Source organism: Anoplophora glabripennis, unplaced genomic scaffold (assembly GCF_000390285.2).
Source record: "Anoplophora glabripennis isolate ALB-LARVAE unplaced genomic scaffold, Agla_2.0 scaffold9, whole genome shotgun sequence".
Lineage (NCBI taxonomy): Eukaryota > Metazoa > Arthropoda > Insecta > Coleoptera > Cerambycidae > Anoplophora > Anoplophora glabripennis.
Genome location: NW_019416258.1, coordinates 1,503,225 through 1,528,426, shown reverse-complemented (window position 1 = coordinate 1,528,426; position 25,202 = coordinate 1,503,225). Strand labels below are relative to the sequence as shown.

The 25,202-nt window shown below is 33.7% G+C and overlaps 1 protein-coding gene across 3 annotated transcripts in view; it reads left to right on the top strand.

Annotated features, from left to right (window-relative positions):
• LOC108909162 (sodium channel protein para) overlaps positions 1 to 24,998 on the top strand; it is a 60,376-nt gene extending 35,378 nt beyond the window's left edge. The window contains exons 7-30 of one of the 3 annotated variants that reach the window (XM_018713425.1): positions 77 to 282; positions 469 to 597; positions 4,253 to 4,344; positions 5,262 to 5,474; positions 5,526 to 5,734; positions 5,790 to 5,954; positions 6,071 to 6,361; positions 7,252 to 7,492; positions 7,868 to 8,055; positions 8,126 to 8,222; positions 8,281 to 8,349; positions 11,978 to 12,258; positions 12,314 to 12,487; positions 12,549 to 12,711; positions 12,768 to 12,955; positions 13,030 to 13,234; positions 17,532 to 17,912; positions 17,970 to 18,535; positions 18,591 to 18,713; positions 18,772 to 18,966; positions 19,021 to 19,158; positions 19,590 to 19,697; positions 19,782 to 20,357; positions 21,307 to 24,998. In XM_018713425.1, the coding sequence (XP_018568941.1) occupies positions 77 to 282; positions 469 to 597; positions 4,253 to 4,344; positions 5,262 to 5,474; positions 5,526 to 5,734; positions 5,790 to 5,954; positions 6,071 to 6,361; positions 7,252 to 7,492; positions 7,868 to 8,055; positions 8,126 to 8,222; positions 8,281 to 8,349; positions 11,978 to 12,258; positions 12,314 to 12,487; positions 12,549 to 12,711; positions 12,768 to 12,955; positions 13,030 to 13,234; positions 17,532 to 17,912; positions 17,970 to 18,535; positions 18,591 to 18,713; positions 18,772 to 18,966; positions 19,021 to 19,158; positions 19,590 to 19,697; positions 19,782 to 20,357; positions 21,307 to 22,083 (5,775 nt within the window). In that variant the 3' untranslated portion in view covers positions 22,084 to 24,998. Of the gene's footprint in view, positions 1 to 76; positions 283 to 468; positions 598 to 4,252; positions 4,345 to 5,261; positions 5,475 to 5,525; positions 5,735 to 5,789; positions 5,955 to 6,070; positions 6,362 to 7,251; positions 7,493 to 7,867; positions 8,056 to 8,125; positions 8,223 to 8,280; positions 8,350 to 11,977; positions 12,259 to 12,313; positions 12,488 to 12,548; positions 12,712 to 12,767; positions 12,956 to 13,029; positions 13,265 to 17,531; positions 17,913 to 17,969; positions 18,536 to 18,590; positions 18,714 to 18,771; positions 18,967 to 19,020; positions 19,159 to 19,589; positions 19,698 to 19,781; positions 20,358 to 21,306 lie in introns of all 3 variants that reach the window. The other 2 variants (XM_018713418.1, XM_018713410.2) reach the window with 2 other exon arrangements.
• Positions 24,999 to 25,202: the final 204 nt, after the last annotated feature.

Here is a 25,202-nt window from a genome sequence, read left to right as displayed (position 1 = left end):
CTAGGTTCTAACATTTCACTACAGAAATGGATGTATGATAAGTCTTTAATTATAAATCTTTGCATCTTTGTTTCAGACTTTTGTAGTTGTAAGTAAAGGCAAGGACATATTTCGATTTAGTGCAACAAATGCTCTTTGGATTCTCGATCCATTTAACCCAATTCGACGGGTGGCCATTTACATTCTTGTACATCCTTTATTTTCCCTCTTCATTATCACTACAATCCTTGTCAACTGTATCCTTATGACCATGCCTACAACTCCCACCGTAGAGTCAACCGAGTAAGTACACAGATTTTCGCAAAAGCTTTGTTGGAAAAGCTATTCCTGAGCCAAATTTTAAATAGAGATCTCTCAAACACCAGTATCATAAATTTTTTGTGGTGTGAGAATAGCTTTCGAACAGAGTTTCAGTAGAAGTACCGTATATTTAACACGATGGATTCTGTGAAAATGTGTTATTTCCAGAGTGATTTTCACGGGAATCTACACGTTCGAATCAGCTGTGAAGGTGATGGCGAGAGGTTTTATTCTTCAACCGTTCACCTACCTTAGAGATGCATGGAACTGGCTCGACTTCGTAGTCATAGCTTTAGCGTGAGTAGCTTAGTTTTAGAGAATAGATGATTAATATAGATTAGATCACTCAGTCCCGATTTACGTTTTATTAGTTTTACAATACACAATTAAATTTACACATAGTCCATATGCGATGTTCTAACAACGGATTCTCCTAATGAAATCGACTTGGTCAAACGTGTGACAAAATGAACCGTTTTTAGGGCACTGCTAAAACACTAGCAAAAGAAAAATAATGGCAAAAGCACAGCTTATATAAACCAGCTAATACAAGCAAAAGGGCTCATTTCGAATTATTTAGATGATCTTATTGCTTCCTTGAAAAGCTGCAGGCCTACAAAAATGTTTTTATTTTATTCTTTTTCAGAAATTTTAAGAATGAGAATTCATATGGACGATTTTTTTGGGGCTGCCGAATATCAATGTTTATTTTTTCCTTAAAAATACACCGTTCCAGACAAAAATGGATTGCAATTTTTTACATCAATCATCATTTACAGATGAGGGTATTTTAAATTATATACGTGTTTATTAGTCCAATTAACTAAGCCTTTAAATCGAAATTTTGTCAACTTGGCTGAATTTTTGATATGAGTTAGTTTAAGGTATATTATAACAATAAGTGAGAGTAATTTTTTGTTCAACCCCCGGCCAAGGGTGGAAAAAGATAAAACAAAGGGGTTTTTAAAGATAACTTAAAAAGGGTAAGAGCTAGAAAAAAAAGTTTTTCATGAAAGTTGTAAAGCAGACAATTCTACATAAAAATGGCCTCTTAACTTTTTCTTGTACTATTACAATTAACAGAGTTAGGGAGGCTAGAAGTTAAGGGAAGATTTCAGAAATTTAAAAAAAATCATAACAAACAGAAAAATGATTGAATTTTGTAATTTTTTTTTTCAATCTGCTCTAAAATATGTAACTTTTCTTTTCAGAGAAATAGATATATTTTTTAATTTTTAATAAGAAAGTTATAACAAAAAATCAAATTTTTAATCGTTAATTTTAATGATTTAACAAAATTAAATTTCTGAAATCTTCCCTTAACTTCTAGCCTCCCTAACTCTGTTAATTTTAATAGTACAAGAAAAAGCTAAGAGACCATTTTTATGTAGAATTGTCTGCTTTACAACTTTCATGAAAAACTTTTTTTTCTAGCTCTTACCCTTTTTGAGTTATCTTGAAAAAGCCCTTTGTTTTATCTTTTTCCACCCTTGGCCGGGGGTTGAACAAAAAATTACTCTCACTTATTGTTATAATATACCTTAAACTAACTCATATCAAAAATTCAGCCAAGTTGGGAAAATTTCGATTTAAAGGCTTAGTTAATTGGACTATATTACCATCATTATGTTCTAATATGCTTAGATGTGTAACTAAAAAAATTGTTACTACTGTTTTGATTACACAGCCACACACACAAAAAAGTTGTCTGTACTTTTCATGCGACAGATGTTATCCGCAGTATTTTTGCCTCCTGATCACGAATCCGGTATCAGAATTGGGCTATCACATCACATGAACTTCCTAACCTCAAAAAACAGGTCAAAAATAAAAAAATTCACGAAAAAACGCTAGGAAGAGTAGAAAAATTTTTTTATATATTCAAATTTTTATTTATATGGTTAAGATCCCGCCGAACGTGAATCCGCGGTCGGAATTGATGGTTCTTTTTCTAACCTAAAAAAACGGATCAATTAAAGTCAGATGTCACGAATATTCAAAAAATAACAGATTCGCGCCAAATTTGGTATACGGGGGTTTTCTGGATCGCTGATCACGGATCCGAGGTCAATTTTGCAAAATTCAAGATGGCGGATCCAAGATGGCCGAACAAATTTTCAAGAAATAACACATTCGCGCCAAACTTGGTATACGGGGGTTTTCGGGGTCACTGATCACGAATCCAAGATCAGATTTACAAAATTCGTTTTTAAATATTTAATCAATTACCTATGTACTTTAAAAAGGTTAAAAAATGTTAGGGTACTCATGTTATAAAGTAAACAAAAATATTGCAAAATGAATTTCGCAATAATTCTGACCTCGGATTTGTGATCAGCGACCCCGAAACCCCCGTATACCAAATTTGACACGAATGTTATTTTTTTAAAATTTGTAGTCATATTTGATCCGCCATCTTGAATTTTGCAAAATTGACCTCGGATCCATGATCAGCAACCCGAGAACCTCTGTATACCAAAATTGGCGCGTAATGTTATTTTCTGAAAATTCGTGATATCTGACCTTAATTGACATGTTTTTTTTTTTGAGGTTAGAAAAAGAACCGTCAATTTTGACCGCGGATTCACATTCGGCGGGGTCTTAATATATATATAAATGAACATTTGAATATAGAAAAAAAATTTTCGTATTTTCCTAGCACTTTTTCGTGAATTTTTGCTATTTTTGACCTGTTTTTTGAGGTTAGGAAGTTCCTGTGATGTGATAGCTCAATTCTGACACCGAATTCGTGAACAGGAATACTACGGATAACATATGTTGCATGAAAAGTACAAACAACTTTTTTTGTGTGTGTGGCTGCGTTATCAGCTCTTTATCCAAGGTCATCCAATCCGGTTGAAAAAGATCAGTGAGAGCGGAGTGGAATTACTGGTTTATATACGATGTGGTAAAAGTTAAAATTTACATTTATCAAGCTTTCGAGCATTGTTTAAAAACTGAAACTACATACACCTTGTTACTTGACACTGAGCGCATTATTTTTCAAATACCCTGTTATTGAAAGCCCCTGTTATAAAACCGTTTCTATAGATTCAGAGAATTATAGACCACACATAACACATTTCTTGTTCATATAGACACACGAATTTTAAATAATTCTTTCAGATTAAAGCGGTCTAAAGCATTTTGTCCATGACGAGAACAGAAAAAAGTTACTGCCAATAACGAAGTTAAATTTTTTTAAATAAATTTGGGAACATAAAATTTTGAGATCCTAAACATGGAAAAATGGAGAGGTATCTTAAAAATATTGTCATATATTTATTTTCCAAATTCGGTGTTTATGGGTAAAAATTAATCTAAGCAAGTCTATTGGCCTTGAATTTACTAGCTTCTGAAAAAAATGGAGCATGAAATGGACAAACGTAAGAATGCAGACCTGCTACATAAGATTAGCTACGAAATTTTCAAATTCTGGTTCTTACAAAACCAATTCACCCAGCCCTCCTTTATTTCTCTATAGAAAATTATTATTATTGTACCTAATATTACGTTTATTTCCACAGCTGTATAATTATTTTCTTATTGGCTTTAAACAGTGTTTGTAATATTGGCTAATTGCAATAAAAAAATACTTCAAGTGAGTTTATTGTGACTGCAGTTGTCTTCATGGTTGTAGGATGAAATAAGTAGTTATATTGTTTTAGAAAATACTATATATGTACCAAAACGTTAGACCACCAAAAATTACAATAGAATAGTTAGAACTATAATCAGTTAGCATATATTAAAATAGATTCCTATCTAGTTAGCATACCCTAGTATATAAAAACTATATTGTTACAAAATTATATGCATTATGGTGTAAAATGTGTTGTCTTGTATAATGTGGAAAATTAGTTGAAAACATTATATTTACAAAAGCTTTTAGTGAATTTTTAGATGCAAACTGTCAAACCATGTTGCATATTTAACTGTCCTGCATTTCCAGTTATGTTACAATGGGTATAGACCTTGGAAATCTTGCTGCCTTAAGAACGTTTAGGGTACTTCGAGCTCTAAAAACTGTTGCTATTGTACCCGGTAAGTACTTTCGCTAAATCACTTTGTTCGAAGGGTGTTACTTTAAAGGACTGTCACTAACACTTCTAAACGATGCAAAAACAGTTTGATTAAATCCACTGCTGCTATTTAATAAACCTGCTTTTTATATTTTATAGTTTTCATAGTTTAAACAAAAGTAGTTGTTTTTATAGATAAATTGTTACACTAAAAAACTATCTTTTTATAACTGTTACAGTAAATTTTAACAATATCAGTTTGCAGTATACTGTATCTATCTATATTTTATCAAATGTTAGAAACAAATAAACACGTGTAAATGCAGTTGTTTTTAACAAAGTTGTTTTTTCATGTCAAAAAATTAAAATATTTTATAAAATTAAGATTATCTTTTAAGACAGATTGTTACAAAAAAACTGTCTTTTTTGTAACTGTTACAGTGAATTTTAAAAATATTGATTTACAGCATTCTCTGTTATAACAAATGTCAGGTATTGGAAACAAATGCAGTTGTTTTTAACACAGCCATAACACTTATCTTATCTAAAAATGAACAATTCAAAAATACTTTATAAAATTAAGATTATCTGTTAATATAGACATATACACTGAAAAATCGTCATACTTGTAACTGTATCAATTTTAAAGTAACAACTTACTTTGTTACGATATTGTTTTTGTTTACGATATGTTTGTTACAATGAAAATAATGTCAGAAACAAATGAAAATACACAAATGCAGTTGTTTTTAACACAGCCATTACATTTTTCATGTACAAAAATGAAACTTTTAGAAGTACTTTATGAAATTAAGGAGTTTTTTTCAAGATTGCAGCAAATTTCTTTTATTCTGCTTCATTTCCAATCATAATCCAATCATTTGCGACATATTAATATTATTCTATAGGTACCGCAGTATTAACTAAGCAATTTTCTAGGTTTGAAGACTATTGTTGGAGCTGTTATCGAGTCTGTAAAAAATCTACGTGATGTGATAATTTTAACAATGTTTTCCCTTTCCGTTTTTGCACTTATGGGTTTACAAATTTACATGGGTGTCCTTACGCAGAAATGCATCAAAAACTTTCCCAACGACGGTTCTTGGGGAAATCTCACCGATGAAAACTGGGAGAGATTCGTTAGTAACGAGAGTAAGTCAATGCGGATGTTTAGGTTCGTGCGTTCAATTAAATGTTTTTTAGCCAACTGGTTCTTTGATCCGGACAAAGGCGAAATTCCCTTGTGCGGGAACTCCTCTGGTGCTGGGCAGTGTAAACCCGGTTACACCTGTCTGCAAGGTTACGGTGAAAATCCAAATTACGGCTATACTAGTTTCGATACGTTTGGATGGGCCTTTCTTTCTGCCTTTAGATTAATGACTCAGGACTATTGGGAAAATTTATATCAGCTGGTACGTGCGACGATATCGTAACGTTTATTAGTCTAAATAAACACGAATGTTTTAGGTGCTGCGATCAGCTGGTCCATGGCACATGTTGTTTTTTATCGTCATCATATTTTTAGGATCCTTTTATTTAGTTAATTTGATATTGGCTATCGTCGCTATGTCTTATGATGAACTGCAGAAGAAAGCGGAGGAAGAAGAAGCGGCCGAAGAGGAAGCAATCAGGGTACTTTATAAATAATACGCTACATCTAATTTGTAAATATACAAACAGAGTCTATGAATTTTCTTTAACGATAAGAGACGGTCAGCGAGCAGGACTGATCTGAGTTAAATTTCTAGGAAGCAGAGAGGGCAGCACAGGCGAAGCAAGACAGAGCAGAAGCGAGGGCAGCAGCGGCAGAAGAGTCACGTCAGGCAGCACTACAAGCTTCCCTAGCTGCAGAGGCAGGACCAGACATAGTCAAGTCGCCTTCCGACTTCTCCTGTGCCAGCTACGAACTCTTTGTCGGGGCAAAAGGCCACGATGACAACAACAAGGAGAAGATGAGCATTCGATCAGAAGGATTAGATTCTGTGAGTGAGCAGAGAAGAATTCCTACTAATCCCACCAAGATGCGGAAAGTCAGCGCTGTAAGTGTCCTGATATTTATTGGACCCCATTTGAGATTAGAAAAATTTTAAATGTTGCTTATAAAATTCTCTCAAATCATTGCCTTTTTTGACTCTTACTTTGAGGGTTGACTGGCACACACGTAAGCTAGAAAAAATATATTTCATGTATATATTATACTTTACCTATCTGAAAAAATAAATAAAAAATTCGATTCAGGCGCAATTGGGAATTTTATTTTGAGGAATGACATAATATATGTATGAAAGTTTACGTTTGTCGCTTACAACCGTCCGGAGTGAGAAATCAAAAAGGGAATTTAAGTATGGTAACGAAAATCTACAAAAATAAAATCGAGAACTGAACTAGAAATAAAAATCATGACAATTATAGTGTTTAGACTTCATTTGTTAGGCATTGGTTCGGTGGATCAGTGTTGAACAAATGCCATGCACTTTACTTTTAGTTGTCGCTATCCATTTTTGAGTATTTTTCGTTCGCCACTTTTAATTAGAAATAGTAAGTAGATACCTTTATATTTTATTTTGCCAGCCCCCATGCATATTTAGCATAACACGTGACATGGCCAGGGCTCTATACATTGTCCGAAACATGCAAGAAGAAAGTTAACCTAACAAATATATGCATTCAAATAATTCAAGTATGTTTCTGACAATCATTAAGTACTGTCCAATCATCTGCAATGTACGAAATCTAACCAAGCACCTGCCGTGAATTCAATTTACTGTTGATAAATTTAATTCGTTCGGTAATGTTGAAATTTGATGTGGATACTACGGACAACTGGAATTCTTACATTGGATGAGGGGGCAGGAAAAGCTGCCCTTCCACCTCAAAAACAAATAGAATTATACACGTCACGCATGTATAGACCATGTCCCGTGTTCAGGCAAGTCTCAGTCTACCTGGATCCCCGTTCAATCTGCGGCGTGGCTCCAGAGGTAGCCACCAGTTCACGTTACGTAACAATCGGCGAATGGTGGCACCACCTGGTGACCGCAAGCCACTGGTTCTGTCCACCTATCTTGATGCCCAGGAACACCTACCTTATGCTGACGATTCCAATGCCGTCACACCGATGAGCGAAGAGAACGGAGCCATGGTCGTTCCCATTTACTACGCCAATCTGGGTACGTACCTACACCTCACACGCACACCACCTCTCTAGTGCAATGGAGATTTCTTAAATGCAGGCAAATTCTCTGACGTGACGTTCTGAAACAGAATTGTAGAAATTAACACAAAAATCTAAGTGCAATTCCACACAGTTGTACACACTTCACTTATCAAGTTAAATAAAAAAATTATCTGCTGCTTTTCGACAGCAATGTGTTTTCCAGACAGACAGTTACAATAAATGTGACGCACTAGAACCCTGGATTGATTTTTAAAAATAATGTGGTGGTAGGGGACGGAAAATTTTGGAGTTTGAAAATTTATCAGTATTTTTAGAAATCTCCGGTTGCAGCTACAGATATGATCATATATATACGAATCTGAATCAGGGTCACGTCACTCATCGTACACCTCGCACGCTTCTCGGATGTCATACACTTCTCACGGGGACTTACTGGGTGGAAATGGAAAAGGCATGACCAAGGAAAGCCAGCTCAGGTGCCGATCAATGAGAAATGGACCGGCAGCTGCGAATAATTTTACAGAGTTCACGCATCGACCCCACAGAGGAGACTACGTAAGTTCATTCAGTACTTCTAATTTAGTGCCGGTTGGACGAATTGTTTTTTAATATAATTTTGAAACAGGACGGGCCCACGGGACAGATTTCCGAAGGAAAGCTGAAGCACCTCGACAATCCATTTATTGATTGCAACCAGAGACAGACAGTTGTTGACATGAAAGGTAAGAAAGAAGATAAATCTTGTTTTTTCATTTAAAAACGATAATCTTCTTTCTGCAGATGTCATGGTATTGAACGATATCATCGAACAAGCAGCAGGAAGGCAGAGTGGCGCTAGCGATCATGGAGGTAAGCATGCTAAGTTCACTCACCCCCCCAAACTATCACCCCATCACTCTCTGTCTACACCATCGCAATTTGCTTATCCTAGTCATATTGCCTATAGCAGCGCACATAAATTTCATGTTGTTCCATGATCATTAGTTGCTAGAACTGAGAACTAATACATTATTTATTTATACATTTTGTACTATGGAGGATTTAATAACAAGAAATACTTTATTAGGTAAATAATATACAATTTTATAGCAATGTCTGGCACAATCCTCTTGTATGGAGCACTCAAATTGGTAGGGTTTTAGTGATCATTAAGTGGACATTTCGCTAAACCTGCGTAGTGCTGCCCAAAGAATAATAACAAATATTTCATAAAAAAAGCAAAAAAAACTAATTTCTTGACAACTGTACTTTAGCATCACTATGGAAAATAAACAGATAGACAAATTTATATTAAAGAAAAAGTTTTTGTGAAAATGGGAACTATTTTTTTTATTTTTAAACTGTCTAAAAACCATTGAGTTTCTGAAGTTCGTGCATAAAAATAGTTTTGTATTTTTGTCTAATAACACAGACACACTAATATGCATTCCCGAAGGATTTTGGTGCGCTGAATCCGAATCTGGCCGCAGAATTGCTCTACCACGTCAGGTTTTTGAGATATCCTAACCTAAAAGTGCAAAAACACTGTTTTTCGTCATATTTGAGGTTATGTAGTAATGCCATCTATTCTTTTAAAAAAAAAATACATATAATTTAAAAGTGTAAGGCTCCCTCTTTCGAATGCCGTTGAGTTTGCTCAAATATCTTTTTTTTTCGTGGAGATATCACATGTTGAAATTTCTAAGTTTATCAGTTTCTTAATATGCGAAAATCTACTAAGGATGCCTTAGACATCAAGCAGTCGATTGCAATTCAGAAACTTCATACCCATACGGTTTGTGGGTTTGGAGTTGGTGGGCTTGGGGTTTGTAAGCTTGGAGTTTGTAGGTTCGGGTTTTGTGGGATTGGGGTTTGTGGGTTTAGGGATTGTGGGTTTGGGGTTTGTGGGTTTGTGGATTTGGAGTTTGTGAGTTTGAGTTCGTATGTATTGAAGGTTTCTGAGTATGAAGTTTCTGAACTGCAATCAACTGTTTGACGTCTAAGGGATCCTTAGTAGATTTTCGCATATTAAGAAACTGATAAACTTAGAAATTTCAACTTGTGATATCTCAACGAAAAAAAAAGATATTTGAGCAAACTCAACGGCATTCGAAGGAGGGAGCCTTGTACTTTTAGATTCAATGTATTAGTTTTTTGAAAAAGAATAGATGGCATTACTACAAAACCTCAAATATGACGAAAAACAGTGTTTTTTGCACTTTTAGGTTAGGATATCTCAAAAACCTGACGTGATAGAGCAATTCTGCTGCCAGATTCGAATTCAGCGCATCTAAATCGTTCAGAAATATATATTCAAGTTTCTGCTTCCAAAAAAAGTTAAATTTTGGTGGTCTGTGTAATTTGTTCAAAAAATTGTCCGAAAAACTGTATTGGCCGCCTCTTTATATGTTTCAATAAATTGGCCAATTCATTGTTCAAATTTAAAGCTACCAACTTTTAAAATTACAATAAATCATGATAACAGTAAACTGCAAACGAGAACAAGGAAGGAGGCGACACCTATTGTGCTAATTTAAAATTACTTCACAGGAAAGCTCTCAATATACATATTTTTTGGCTATATTCTTCAACTGTAGCAAGTTAAAAAGGTATTGCTCAATACTGCAGGGCAACAATTATGATCATTTTACTATCTTAAGAACGAAAAAATATGGAAAATCAAATTAAAGACTAATGAGGCAGTAAGCAAATATAATAAAAAACAGTAATAATGATGTCAATATACAAAAGACATACTGTCCTGTTTTACAATTACAAATGTAATTAGTACATCTCCTAAAACTAATTGTATTTTATATGATGGGAAATGCAACGTTGTTAAATACATTTCGAGCATTAGCCAATTAACCGCCTGAAACAGCTAAAAGAAAAACCTGAGACCGGGGTCGTAATATAAAATATTAATATTTTATAATATAAAATTGTAACAGATGAATATGAAACATTCAAAATGTTTACTTGTTTTATCAATGAATCGAACAAAAACAGAATTATCTTTTGATTTTTAAATATGAAACTTATTTTTGAAATACGTAAAATAAAAACAAATTGGTACATAAATATTAAATAATTCCCAATGTTGTCCAGTAAATTCAAAGCAGTTCTATTGTCGCCAATTTTTTAGCTAATTTATTGAAACTAGAAATGGGTTTATCCAAATTAACTGTCACTTAAAATGGTTATAGAGCTGCATTAAAATAAAATTAAAAAATATTATTATACACGATATTCTCTCAGAAACATAGCTTTAAAAATAAAATTGCAAGACTTATTTCAAACTGATATTATGAACATGTAAGCACACTGTAAATATTGTTATTAGTCTTTGGAATCATCTATATTTAGGTACTAAAAAATTAGCAGTCAAAAATTAATTATTACTATAAATATGACTGTGAAAGTTGACTTTTTTAGTACCACTGCGTTAGCAAGGATCTGCCCCCCCGTCCATTGACTTTGGCATAGATAGGTGTAACTTGTAATTTTATTAGACAGCATTCTAGTACCCGATATTGACGCAATAGTATCTAGATTCGTTAATCATAAAAAACATTAGTAACTGTAGTATTTATTAAATTCCTTGCTCGAGCCAAAATGACTTGTAAAACTCTGCTTCTAGTAAACCACTTACTAGAACACCACGCGCTTTACTTGTCCCGATAGTTGTAGCAATGTAGCAAAAGCAATTTCGATGGTGTTTTTACTCTCTTAAAGATGCATTTGCAATAAAATTTCCACAACCTACACTTGCAGAAAGTGTACGGCAAATATATACAGGACTTTTAAATCCTACTATGGCCCTGTAAACTGACAAGTTTGAAAAGCAAAAGGCGAATCTGTCCCATAAGTTGATTGGAGACATTCTTGTCTCTGAAATAAATTATAGAACGGTGGTTTTAAGGCTTTCAATGCCCGTGTTGATATTTAAAGTACTATGGTTTTTCGGGTTGTTAAGGCCACGCCTTCCACCCCTCTCCTCATGATAGAGGCGCGCGCAACGATACTGACGTCATCGCCAACGCAAGCTGAACCTCCCACCATACTGTGCAGACCTAGATGCGCGCGCAACGACACCGATGCTATAAGACCGAAAACGTTGGATGTGACCAGCAGCAAGGAGCAGCAACAATAAAAACTGAAACGTACAGCAGAGTGAGTTTAGGGGATAGAAAGTCCACCCCCACAAATTCCTAGCTAAGGCTATGGAAGTGCAATGTAATTCTTTAACTGGAGGCAAACGGATGCATAGGCCATGGCATAACAACCTGAAAACCCATCATACTTTAAATGTGTTAGGACTGACAATTTGCCTTTTGTGAGAGTCAGTAAATGTAGCTTGCTTGAAGAGCGACAAATATACACCAAGTGACAAACTTAACCAGCGGTTAAGAACAGCAGTCGCACTATCGCATTTGCACAAAACCTCTTTCCCCAAAAAAGAGTGTGTCAACTTCACTTTTACTAATGCTTCGTACAGTTTCTGTTTATTTATTCTCAGCACAAAATGATGACGAAGAGGATGAACCAACAGCGAAAGAACGTTTATTAGAATTTACTATGAGAATGATAGATATTTTTTGCGTGTGGGACTGTTGCAGTCCTTGGCTCGCTTTCCAGAAGTTTGTGGCTCTCATAGTATTTGATCCGTTCGTTGAACTGTTTATTACCCTCTGCATTGTTGTGAACACCCTATTTATGGCTTTGGATCACCACAAAATGGACCACGACTTAGAAAAAGCTCTAAAGAGTGGCAACTATGTAAGCAAATATACGTCTCTCTAAAACTTACTTATTACCTAGCTTATATTTTCAGTTTTTCACCGCAACATTCATGATTGAGGCGACGATGAAACTGGTGGCGATGAGTCCAAAGTATTATTTCCAGGAGGGTTGGAACATATTCGATTTCATAATTGTAACCTTATCACTGGTAGAGCTGGGGCTAGAGGGAGTCCAAGGTTTATCCGTATTAAGATCTCTCCGACTGGTAAACTATTTCCTTTAGTTCCTTTAGTTCTTTTGAGAATTTAACTTCAACTGTCTTTTAGCTAAGAGTGTTCAAACTGGCCAAGTCATGGCCGACTTTAAATTTACTTATCTCCATTATGGGTAGAACTATGGGTGCTTTAGGTAACCTAACATTCGTGCTGTGCATTATAATATTTATATTTGCTGTTATGGGTATGCAACTGTTTGGAAAGAACTATACAGGTATGTAGCATTACTCGTACTGGTGGCAGCTCACAGTAATTGTATTAATTTTTTAGATAATGTCGATAGATTCCCTGACCACGATCTTCCAAGGTGGAACTTTACAGACGTTATGCATTCCTTTATGATAGTGTTCAGAGTATTATGTGGAGAATGGATAGAATCTATGTGGGATTGTATGTTAGTTGGTGATGTGTCTTGTATCCCTTTTTTCCTAGCAACCGTCGTCATTGGCAATCTTGTGGTATGGAAACAATTCAATTTCATCTGTTAAAAAAACAAATTTTGCTGTATTTGTAAATCTGGAATTATTTTTAGGTACTTAACCTTTTCTTGGCCTTGCTTTTGAGCAACTTTGGTTCATCAAGTCTCTCGGCTCCGACAGCTGACAACGACACAAACAAAATAGCGGAAGCCTTCGACAGAATTGGTCGTTTTATAAAATGGATAAAGGCTAGTGTTTCACATATCGCAAAACTGATTCGGTTTAAATTAACGAACCAAATTTCCGACCAGCCGTCAGGTGAGGGACCCTCCAACAGTTGGAACCAAGGTTTTTATCCAACAATCTGATAGCTCGCTGGTTTTGTGCTTGCTGCTCCATTGTAGTGCTTACTTAAAAGAAGTACTTGTTCAGCATGTAAAATACTACAATGTCGGTAAAAACATAAACAGCTGTCTTTGTAACTAAATTACTAGTATTAGATGTGTCGTTACACACTATGGTCTCGCCAATGAATTTTTCACTTAATAAAGCTGTTATCACTGAAAAAATATTGACATCATTAAAAAAGTTAACAACCTTTTCATTGTTGGTATTAACTTGCAAAAAATATAAAATAAATTGAACTTGTTCGTTACAATAAATAATGGATAAAAACAATTAAATGAAAAATTCTTTGTGAAGACCATTTGCTAACTGTTAACACCATCTTATAGCATGTACAAATATATGACTGTAGCTGATATAAAAATGCTACACTATTTTTTCATTTTTGATTTAATTTTTCTTCTATATGTTACAATTCTGCCAATATATGCAGATGGGGTGTTTTCAACTAAAGTAATTGTAAATACTTAAAATACAAAATTGTTTTTCAGAAAAGTAAAATATCACATTGTTTAAAATAATATCAACATCCTTAATGAAAGTAACATTTTCCAGTCTGTATTTTTACAGGTAACCAAATTATACTAACTTTTTAGGCTCCACATGAATAGTAATTATGAATATTTCTGCAATGCATACAAAAATTAAACATTTACTTTACTTTATAGGTATTAAGCTAATTCAGATTAATTCTAAACATTTTATCTAAAAATATCAAATAAAACCATACTATAACTCTGAATTTCATTTTTATATGGATTCTTGGATCTTTAGAAACAAAGTTTGTTTTCTCAAATTCGTTCATATAGAAATTTAACAATGAAGACACAGACACGGGGTACCATCACTAAATAAACACTGAAATAAATAACTTTATAAGGTTATGCACTTATGCACTACATAAGATGCTTGAATAAATACCACATTGAATTTTACTATAAAATTAAATTATTTCGATTCAGTAAAAACGAAACACCTTTTCATAAACCGATAAACAGAAAACTAAAATAAATGTAGTAAAATGAAAAGAGCCAAATTAATATATATTGGCCATTTATTTTTTACCCGCTTAGTGCCCTGTTGTCATATCACATCAGTGATATTATGTAGTTTATCTAAACTAGGTCAGAGTATCAGAGATCATTGACCTAAAAACTAAACACAGTGCTTTGAAAAAATAGTAACAAATACAATATCTGAATATTAATAGAATTGAATTAAGTATACAGGGTGTTTTTAAATGAAGTAGCAAAAATGGTACCAGTGAATGTAGAGCCAAAAATAAGAGGATTGAAGTAAAAATACCTTATATGAAAGTTGCACCCCTGAGGCGATATACCCTCTTAAAGGAGGGGATTGAAATTCACATTTTAATTTTTTTCTTTAACATGAGGAATGCTAGAGACACGAAACTTGGTATGAGCATCCTACTAATAAAGAGACAACTTTTCAATATTTGTTCGATCATTGGCGTATTTTATAAAGGAGTGAAACAGTCAACCCCATTGCAATATTTTATTAGAAATTTTTTATATGAAGCAAATTATTTATTTAAAAATATTTATTGGGAAGACTGATTTATTGCGCAACTTTTTTACCTCTTGTAATTTTTCGATAAAACCGATAGTTTTCTAGTAAAAAAATTAGATGCGTCATCGTTCACTAAAGGGGTAATTGCGAAAATTTGTAAAAATAAAGTAGGCGGATGTCATAACAAATAAATTGTTATTTATCATATTAATAAATTGACACTTTCTGTCAATAAGCTGGTAATTTAATAATAACATTAAGAATAATTTGCTATTAATTAATGAAAAATGTTTGATAACTTATGACTATGGGACATGTATTAGGTAAAGTTATTTATCTGAAATAAAATTTAATACAAACGAAAAACAAGAAATGCAAAATTAAATTTAAAGAATATTCTCGAAATAATTTCCATTTTGCTGCAAGCATAACCTAATACGTCTGTTGAAGTTATAACGCACTCGCACAAACAGTTCTTGGTTATTGCGAAGGTCATCTGCTGCCTGAAATATTCTTAAGCGTAGTTCTTCTAAGGAGGCAACAGGAGTGGCATAAACAATACTTTTTATGTGTCCCCACAAAAAGAAATCCATAGGCGTTAGGTCAGGTGAACGTGCAGGCCAACAAACAGGGGCATCACGACCACGACCAATCCAGCGATTCGGGTAATTTAAATTTAACCATTCTCTAACGGCAAGTGTACTATGTGCAGGCGCCCCATCGTGCATATACCACATCACCTGACGTGTAGCGAGGGGTACATCCTCAAGTAATGTTGGAAGATTTTCGTTCAAAAATCTAAGATACTCGGCCGCTCCAAGCCTGTGTGGAAGAATAAAAGGACCTACTAGAGTATTTCCTACAATTCCCATCCAAACGTTTAAACTGAAATTATGTTGACATCTTGAAACAAATATTTCATGAGTATTTTCTTCCGACCATGAATGAACATTATGAAGGTTTACTGCACCTACTCTAGGAAAATTTGCTTCATCGGTGAAAAGTATATTCATTAGGAAATTTAAGTCATGCCTGGAAATATTAATGTACCATTGACAAAAATCCACGCGGTTAGGTAAATCAGGGTCATTCAATTCTTGCACGGGTTGATGGTGAAAAGGGTATAAAAGATTTTCATGAGCTACATTCCACACAAGACTGTGAGAAACTTGCAGTTGCCTGGACACCTGTCTTGTGCTTGTACCACACTCTTGTTCTAGATGTTCCAGTATAGCTTCCTCAGTTTCAACAGTTCGGACATTACGCCTTCTTCCGGCACCCTCACGATTGGGTTGAATTTTACCAGTTTCGTGAAGCCTTCTTTCCACCGAGGCCAATGTTTGTCTATGAGGAATCGGTCGGTTTGGATATCCTTAGTGGTATAATCTTACTGCAGCGTTACTATTTTTTCTGGATTCGAAAAACACTTGAAGCATGTCGACATATTCGTCATTGGTATAAATATTATTTGCCATAAATATTCTCATAATAAATTAATCAATTGGTACTAATTATTGGTTGACAGAAAGTGTCAATTTATTACTTTGATAAATAACAATTTATTTGTTATGACATCTGCCTACTTTATTTTTACAAATTTTCGCAATTAACCCTTCAGTGAACGATGACGCATCTAATTTTTTTACTAGAAAACTATCGGTTTTATTGGAAAATTACAAGTGGTAAAAAAGTTGCGCAATAAATCAGTCTTCCCAATAAATATTTTTAAATAAATAATTTGCTTCATATAAAAAATTTCTAATAAAATATTACAATGGGGTTGACTGTTTCACTCCTTTATAAAATATGCCAATGATCGAACAAATACTGAAAAGTTGTCTCTTTATTAGTACGATGCTCATACCAAGTTTCATGTCTCTAGCATTCCTCATGTTAAAGAGAAAAATTAAAATGTGAATTTCAATCTCCTCCTTTAAGAGGGTGCAACTTTCATGTAAGGTATTTTTACTTCAATCCTCTTAGCTCTTTGGCTCTACATTCACTGGTACCATTTTGGATCATTCATTTAAAAACACCCTGTATATAAAATACAAAACTTTTATGAGGGCATGAGAAAATAGGTCAACTTATATATCATGATAAACAAGAATAAAAGACGTTTCTCTACATCACATATGTTCATTAGTAATATTTCAGTAAACTATTTTTTATTTTTAATTTAGATTAATCAATTATTAATTGCTAAATTGTTTATAGGTCGTTATTTCTTCAAAGTACTTAGATATCTGGCATTAAAAAGAATATGTGAATTTATTTGATGAGGGTTCTCAGGAAAAAATCTTTAGAATTATCTTGAATTAGCTTTAAAGTAAAGTAAAAGTACAGGACCGAATAATAACAAATATTTACAAATTGACGGCATAATTTTCAAATTACTGAAACCCTTTGATTAATTCAAATTTAACAACATCTGAAATATTTTCATAATGTCAAAGTTGTACTTAATTGGACTTTGAATAAGCTGCAAGATCTAACATACATATTTTACTTCTTAATTTTGTTTATAGTCTCTTTTGTTCAGAATGCATGTTTGTTTTTAAAAACTAAACCAAATCCAGCTAACACGTAATTTAATGTTTATTCCAACTGTTCCTACCTCTAATATTATTAAAACCAGAATTTTGCTTACTGAACGAGATGTGACCGCAGACATTTTTAGACACTCGAGATGGAGGACTCGATATACCAGGTGATGAAATATTAGCCGACGGAATAATATTCAAAGATAAAAAGAGCCCCAAAGACAGATTGGAAGTAACAATAGGTGATGGTATGGAATTCACTATTCACGGTGATTCAAAAACAAACTTGAAGAGGGGCAAAAACATTAACAATATCAATAAAAGTAAAACAATAGGAAACTCGATTTTAGATCACGGTGAATTTCTTGGACATTTAGAGGATGATGAAATTAGTAACAAATCGTACGGAAGCCACAAACACAGGTTCAAAGACGAAAGCCACAAGGGTAGCGCTGATGTTTTAGATGAACATGAAGAAAAACGTGATGCGAGTAAAGAAGAACTCGGTATAGATGAAGGTAGCAGATAAAATTGATACAGTGATTATTTATTCTAATTTTCTTCATTTGTTTTAGAACTAGATGAAGATGAATGTGATTGCCAAGGACCACTGGACGAAGATCTGATATTAGACGCAGCCACAGATGATGTTATTATCGACGAATACTCTGCCGATTGTTTCCCAGAAAAATGCTACAAAAAATTCCCCTTCTTAGCAGGCGACGATGACTCACCATTCTGGCAAGGCTGGGCGAATCTAAGATATAAAACTTTTCGCCTGATAGAAAACAAGTACTTTGAAACAGCCGTTATTACAATGATTTTACTGAGCAGTTTGGCATTGGCCTTAGAGGATGTTCATCTGTCGCAGAGACCAATATTGCAAGATATTTTGTACTATATGGATAGAATATTTACAGTAATATTTTTCTTTGAAATGTTGATAAAATGGTTAGCGTTAGGGTTCCAAAAATATTTCACAAATGCATGGTGCTGGTTAGATTTCATAATCGTAATGGTGTCTTTGATCAATTTCGTGGCGTCTTTGTGTGGGGCGGGAGGAATCCAAGCATTTAAGACGATGAGAACGTTGCGAGCTTTGAGACCACTACGTGCAATGTCTCGGATGCAGGGCATGAGAGTAAGACTTTCTTAACATACTTTATAAGAGACAACTAAATTGATTTTCTTTGTAGGTTGTAGTAAACGCATTGGTACAAGCTATACCATCTATCTTCAATGTATTGCTAGTGTGCTTAATATTTTGGTTGATTTTCGCTATTATGGGCGTACAGTTATTTGCAGGCAAATATTATAAGGTAACAAAACATGCAAACTTTATCCGAACTGAAACTCATCATTATTTTTAATTTTCAGTGTGTAGATAACAATAAAACGACACTAAGTTACGAAATTATCCCAGACTACAATGCCTGCAAAGCAGAGAATTATACCTGGGACAACTCTCGAATGAACTTCGACCACGTCGGAAAAGCATATCTCTGCTTATTCCAAGTAGCCACATTCAAAGGATGGATCCAAATCATGAACGATGCTATAGATTCAAGAGAGGTAAGGTTACAACAAAACACCCTTTATATTACTCATTACGTTCCTTTGCCCTAGACAAATAAGCAACCCATTAGAGAAACCAACATCTACATGTATCTGTATTTCGTATTCTTTATTATTTTTGGATCATTCTTCACCCTCAACCTGTTTATTGGAGTAATCATCGACAACTTTAATGAACAGAAAAAGAAGATAAGTATCTCATTTTTCAAAGTAATATAAGTTACAGTAGCTATAAAATTATTCTCCATCAAATGACGACAAAATTGGTAACTCCGAATTTGTTAGGTTAGGTTAAGTTAGGTTAGATTAGGTTGGTAACAATAAATATGTTAGATTGTTTTTCCTTTTGCCAATACTACTATTATTGAAAGCCATATTCGTGTTAAAAATCTATAAGTAATTCAAGTATCAGGCGTAAGTACAGCATGAACTTATCTACAATCATCAAATAGATAAATTGTATTACGCTTCTATCCCATGCCTGAATTAGTTCAAGATTTCTACTGTAAACAATACTTAAAAGTTTTATTTATTTTGTTATATTACTACTATTGGTTAGAAATATAGTTTCATTCTGCTTGAGAAAAAAATAAATAAATAATAAGATATGTTGTATATACGCAGGAGGATCACTCGAGATGTTCATGACTGAAGACCAGAAGAAATACTACAATGCCATGAAGAAAATGGGTTCCAAAAAGCCAATGAAAGCTATTCCCAGACCGAGGGTAAGACACACAACAAAAATAATTACAAAATAAGTTTTATTTATGATATGCACGTATTGAAGTATTCATTGTTTTTTTTCACAGTGGAGGCCTCAAGCAATAGTATTTGAGATAGTGACGAATAAGAAGTTCGACATGATCATCATGTTGTTCATAGGTCTGAACATGTTGACGATGACGATGGACCATTATCAGCAAAAGGAAACATTCACGAAAGTTTTGGACTACCTCAATATGATTTTCATAGTTATATTCAGTACCGAGTGCCTCATGAAAGTGTTTGCTTTGCGTTATCACTATTTTACAGAACCGTGGAACTTATTCGATCTAGTTGTTGTTATATTATCTATTTTGGGACTGGTGCTCAGTGATATTATAGAGAAATATTTCGTGTCACCGACATTACTGAGGGTCGTACGTGTAGCTAAAGTGGGTAGAGTTCTACGTTTGGTAAAAGGAGCCAAAGGCATACGCACATTGCTTTTCGCACTAGCCATGTCACTGCCTGCGCTTTTCAACATCTGTTTACTACTGTTTTTGGTAATGTTTATCTTTGCCATATTTGGGATGTCGTTCTTCATGCACGTCAAAGACAAGAGTGGCCTAGACGACGTCTACAACTTCAAGACCTTCGGACAATCCATGATACTTCTATTTCAGGTAACTATGAAATATTAACTTTGTTCAATTATTTTAATTAGTCACTATAAATCCATTTCTTCTAAAGAATTGCATTTCATAGCTATAAAAACATTACTCCAAAGAAGGAGGGCCCCTAAGACCGGTTTTTGGCCTAATTTATTTTTGGATGAAAAAATTTTTTCTTGTACCTACTAGCAATACTGAATCGTTTCCACCCTAAATGGACCAACCCCTCACCCTCCTTTCCCCCCTCCACCCCCTAAATGCCGGGGAAACCATCGCTTATTAGAGGAATCTTTAAAGAGCTTAAAGATGCGAAAGACATTCAATTCCTATGAATCTTACATATGAAGAGTTTTTTGGGTCGCTGATCACGAATCCAATATGGCAGACAAGAAAATTGAAATATCTTCAAAATGCATGAATTTTTTTGTAATGGGGTTTTTACTACTTAGAAATAAGTTCAAGATATTTTTAATTTAAGTGAATATTCTCTAATTAGACCAAAAAAAATTATAAAAATGTCGATTGTTGAAAAATTTAAATTCTCCGTTGAATATGTAAAAAGATAATTAATAACTTTATACTTTTGGACTCAAAAAATTTATAAAACAGGTAAAATCTGCAAAATGTGCAGCAGTATATGCTTGGGCATACGTTTGTAGATAATAGATTTCTGGTCTTGCATAGATTCTATGATGATTGGAGTCTGTAACATCACAGAAAAGGTGTTTTTGTGCTACTTTCAATTATTAATAAGTAATGTGATTTCGTGTTCATTATTCTGGTTGAATTATGAGTTATACTGAGAAACTACCTATGTCAATATTTAATTTGAGTACACAATAATATCCTGTTCTTTAATGCGGTGAAAGTTTATAAATTTTGTAGTTTGAAAACACGTTCGTAAAAAAAAATAAAAATGTAATTCACTAGAGTATGTTTATTAATTGAAAAATAATTTTAGATGTCAACATCAGCTGGGTGGGATGGCGTGTTGGACGGTATTATCAACGAGGAAGATTGCAAGCAGCCAGACAACGAGATTGGAGAGACGGGCAACTGCGGAAATTCCACAATAGGCATAGCCTTTCTGTTGAGCTACCTCGTCATATCATTTCTCATTGTCATAAACATGTACATTGCCGTTATCTTAGAAAACTATTCCCAAGCAACCGAAGACGTACAGGAAGGCCTTACTGATGACGACTACGATATGTATTATGAGATATGGCAACAATTTGACCCAGACGGCACCCAGTACATACGCTACGACCAGTTATCAGATTTTCTTGATGTACTGGAACCACCTTTACAGATACACAAACCAAACAAATACAAAATAGTTTCGATGGACATTCCAATTTGCAAGGGTGACCTCATGTTCTGTGTAGATATTCTAGATGCTCTAACCAAAGACTTCTTTGCCCGCAAGGGTAACGCCATTGAAGAAACTGCTGAACTAGCAGAAGTCCAAGGGCGACCAAATGAGGCTGGTTACGAACCAGTCAGTTCCACTCTTTGGAGGCAACGGGAGGAGTATTGCGCTCGTCTAATCCAGAATGCGTGGCGCAAGCATAAGCGAAACCGTGGTGGAGCCACTGACCAATCCGATGAGGGGGAGGTGGATGGCGAGGGCGAGCCAGAGGCAAGACAAACAGCAGTCTTAGTGGAAAGAAATGGGCACAAGGTAGTGATACATAGCCGTACACCCAGCATCAGCTCACGTTCTGCGGACGTATGAGACCGGCCTCGCCCCTCCCCAACCTCGCCATAGCCAGAACGCTATGCTAGATGGCCACGACACGTTATTTTATCTCGGCAGAATTCGTGTTGTTCCGTTACATGCACATATACATCGAAATCCAAACATATAACCCAAATTGTGTTTAGAGTTCTCTTGAGTTGATAATCTGAATATGTCCGAGATAAATCTTTACGTGATGAAGTTTGTGCAGTGTAGTTTGATGGAGAAGGTATCGTTTCCCAAGTGTCAACTGCTTTGCTGCTCATATCGCTATTGACTATTGGTTAATATACTAACTGCTGTATCAATAGACAAATATATTCGGTACAATATAATAGTCGTATGATCAGTAATTATGTAATTGTACATTATTAAATACATTTTGTAAATTGTTAGTGTCTGAACCAGTGTCCCAGCACTGGTTCAATCCAATAATTCACTAAGAGGTATTTAATAGTGTATAAAAAACATAGGAAGCCAGTTGATTTAAATGTATTTCATTTCTTTTAATCTGTACATCCTATTAATTTGAGATGTTTAAACACTCGCCAATGCCTTGAGTTTCACAATTAGTCTATAAGTTCCATTAAAGAAATTTAGTTTAATTTAAACACTGAAATTAATAGGAACCGTAAAATTCTTTATAAAATAAAAAACCACCATAGGAATACCCTATATCTAATTAATTGTTGTTGAACTGACAACCAAGATTAGAATATGTTCAGTTTGCAATGCTTGGAAAGCAAGCGATGCGAACTGAACTTAGATAGTACCTGAGTCAATCGGCCTTAAAATCAAGCCTTTAGCAATACAATGTACAAATATTAGTGTGACAGAAGTAAATTCTAAGTTGAGAGCAACATTTCCCAAGGTGCTCCCAAATTATCGTTTTAGCAAGCATCAGTATATGTTACTGGTTTTAAGGTAGGTGACTCAGGTTGCCAACATAATTCATAAAAGTGCATATTTTTGACCTACAACTGTTTCCTATTTATTTTACTTTATAAGACACAAAATGCACAAATCGTGGGGATAATCAAAAAAGTGCATTTTTTAAGAATTTTGTATTGATATTCTAAAAATGGCCCAAATCAATGAACAATAACTAATAATATTAAAAGTGGACTATTTTAAAATCACGACAAGTTATATTTATAATGGTGCTTTCTTCAATTGCTAATATTCAAGCTATCTTCACATGCTACATGGACCGCTAATGGGGGAGGGGCGAATGGGAAAAATTTGCAAAAAGTTCACAAAATTTTTGTATGCCTCATACAATAATAACTAACATTTAGTATGTGTGACATTTTTATCTACACGTTTTCCCTAGCAATATGTAGCACATGCTGCAACTGTTTTTAAAATATGTGCTTCTATATTAACTTAGTTTATTAGAAAATAAATTAATTCATACCCTTTTGCATTTTGATCATGATGGCACAAATTTATTATAGATAACACAACTTTGTATATTAAACACTTGAAGTGACACAACAACATTTTTTATTATGGCTGGACCATTTAAACTAGTTTTTGTGATGACCATAAGTTTAAGCGAACTCACAAAAATGTCACTCATACCAAAGAAAAAATTTATTCAGAATAAATTTGGAAGTAACGAGAAATACAAGCAACTGTGTTGTAGTTCTGCGTTATCACGCTGTTATATTATTTCGTTATATTAATTAATTAGTATATTATTGTTAAAATTTTATATAAATATTACAGGTGTGGACAATGTGTGATTGGCAAGTTTCGATATACTCAGTTAACATTGTTTATAACACCCTCTTTTAATTATACTGCCATTCCCAGACAGTACACTTAACAAGAGGGGTTTCAAAAACCTGAAAATAATTCCAGGTTCAATTACTATGTCTGCTCAGATTTTCTCTTAATAACACGTGCCGTGCCGTTTTAAGAAAACAGTAAATCTATACTATATAATATATATATATAAAAAAAATATTTAAGGCAATAAGAACATGGTTGTTATCGTTAAGTGATTTAGATTTAATTAAGTGTTTGTTATAAATAAAACTGAATATCTGAGGAACATTGTTGCCTTATTTTATAGATTTTTCTATAAAGAAACAATGCCAATGAAATGTTGTCCATTTACCGAGACGCAAAGTGATAAATATATTTATACAGGCAATCGCTATATACAAACTAATTTAAAGCTCCACAGCTTTTTTATGTTTAGTCACAATTGTTTTTCCAGTACTAAATTAATTTCGTTATTGTAGGTTAATAAATGAATTTATAATATAAATAAATATGTTTGGTGGTACTCAAGTCTGTTTTATAGTGTGCTAGGCATACAATGTTATTGTTAAATAGCTTTGACACTGTTTTAACAATAAGCTGTATGCAATTTGTTAGATTTTGTTATTATTCGATAAATTAATATACTAATATATTATGAATGCCGTTCCATAATTAAAAATGCAGACTTACCTATATCTTTGAATCCATCAAACAGTGTATTATGAATGTAAGTTAATTTAATACATAAATAAATATATTTACAGTCATCAATATTTAAAATTTCGACTATATTGATTAAATGAGTGGAAAAGGAGCTAACTCATTAATGAAAACACAAAAAGATGATACATTTTGCACATGACTGTATACATGCTTTTTTATATTTTGCATCTAATTTAAACAAATATGATCGTGTAGATACAGGTACATGTACACTTAAATTAAATGTGTTCGGAACATTGTATCTACATTTCAAAAAACTCATTCATGTAATATAATGAATAATCATAGTATTACAACATATATACATATAATTTTTCTAAGCAATCGTTGTTTTTAGGGTAGCTATTGATATATTAAGATTTAGTTTGTAAGCTTTGCGAAAAATTAAAGCGATCTCGATTTGAATCTGAAATAATTATTGTCCATCTACCATTTTGTTACATTTTTATTGATTTGTTGATTATCAGTTTTAATAAAAAATAAGAAATATTTAATACACACATTTGAATGAAAACAAGGAATTCCACTTTTACCAAAATTCCTCTAAAAGTTTTAATTCAACCTTAGTGAATAATACATATTATTTAACAACATTTCCGTAAATATAAAGTTAAAAGGTT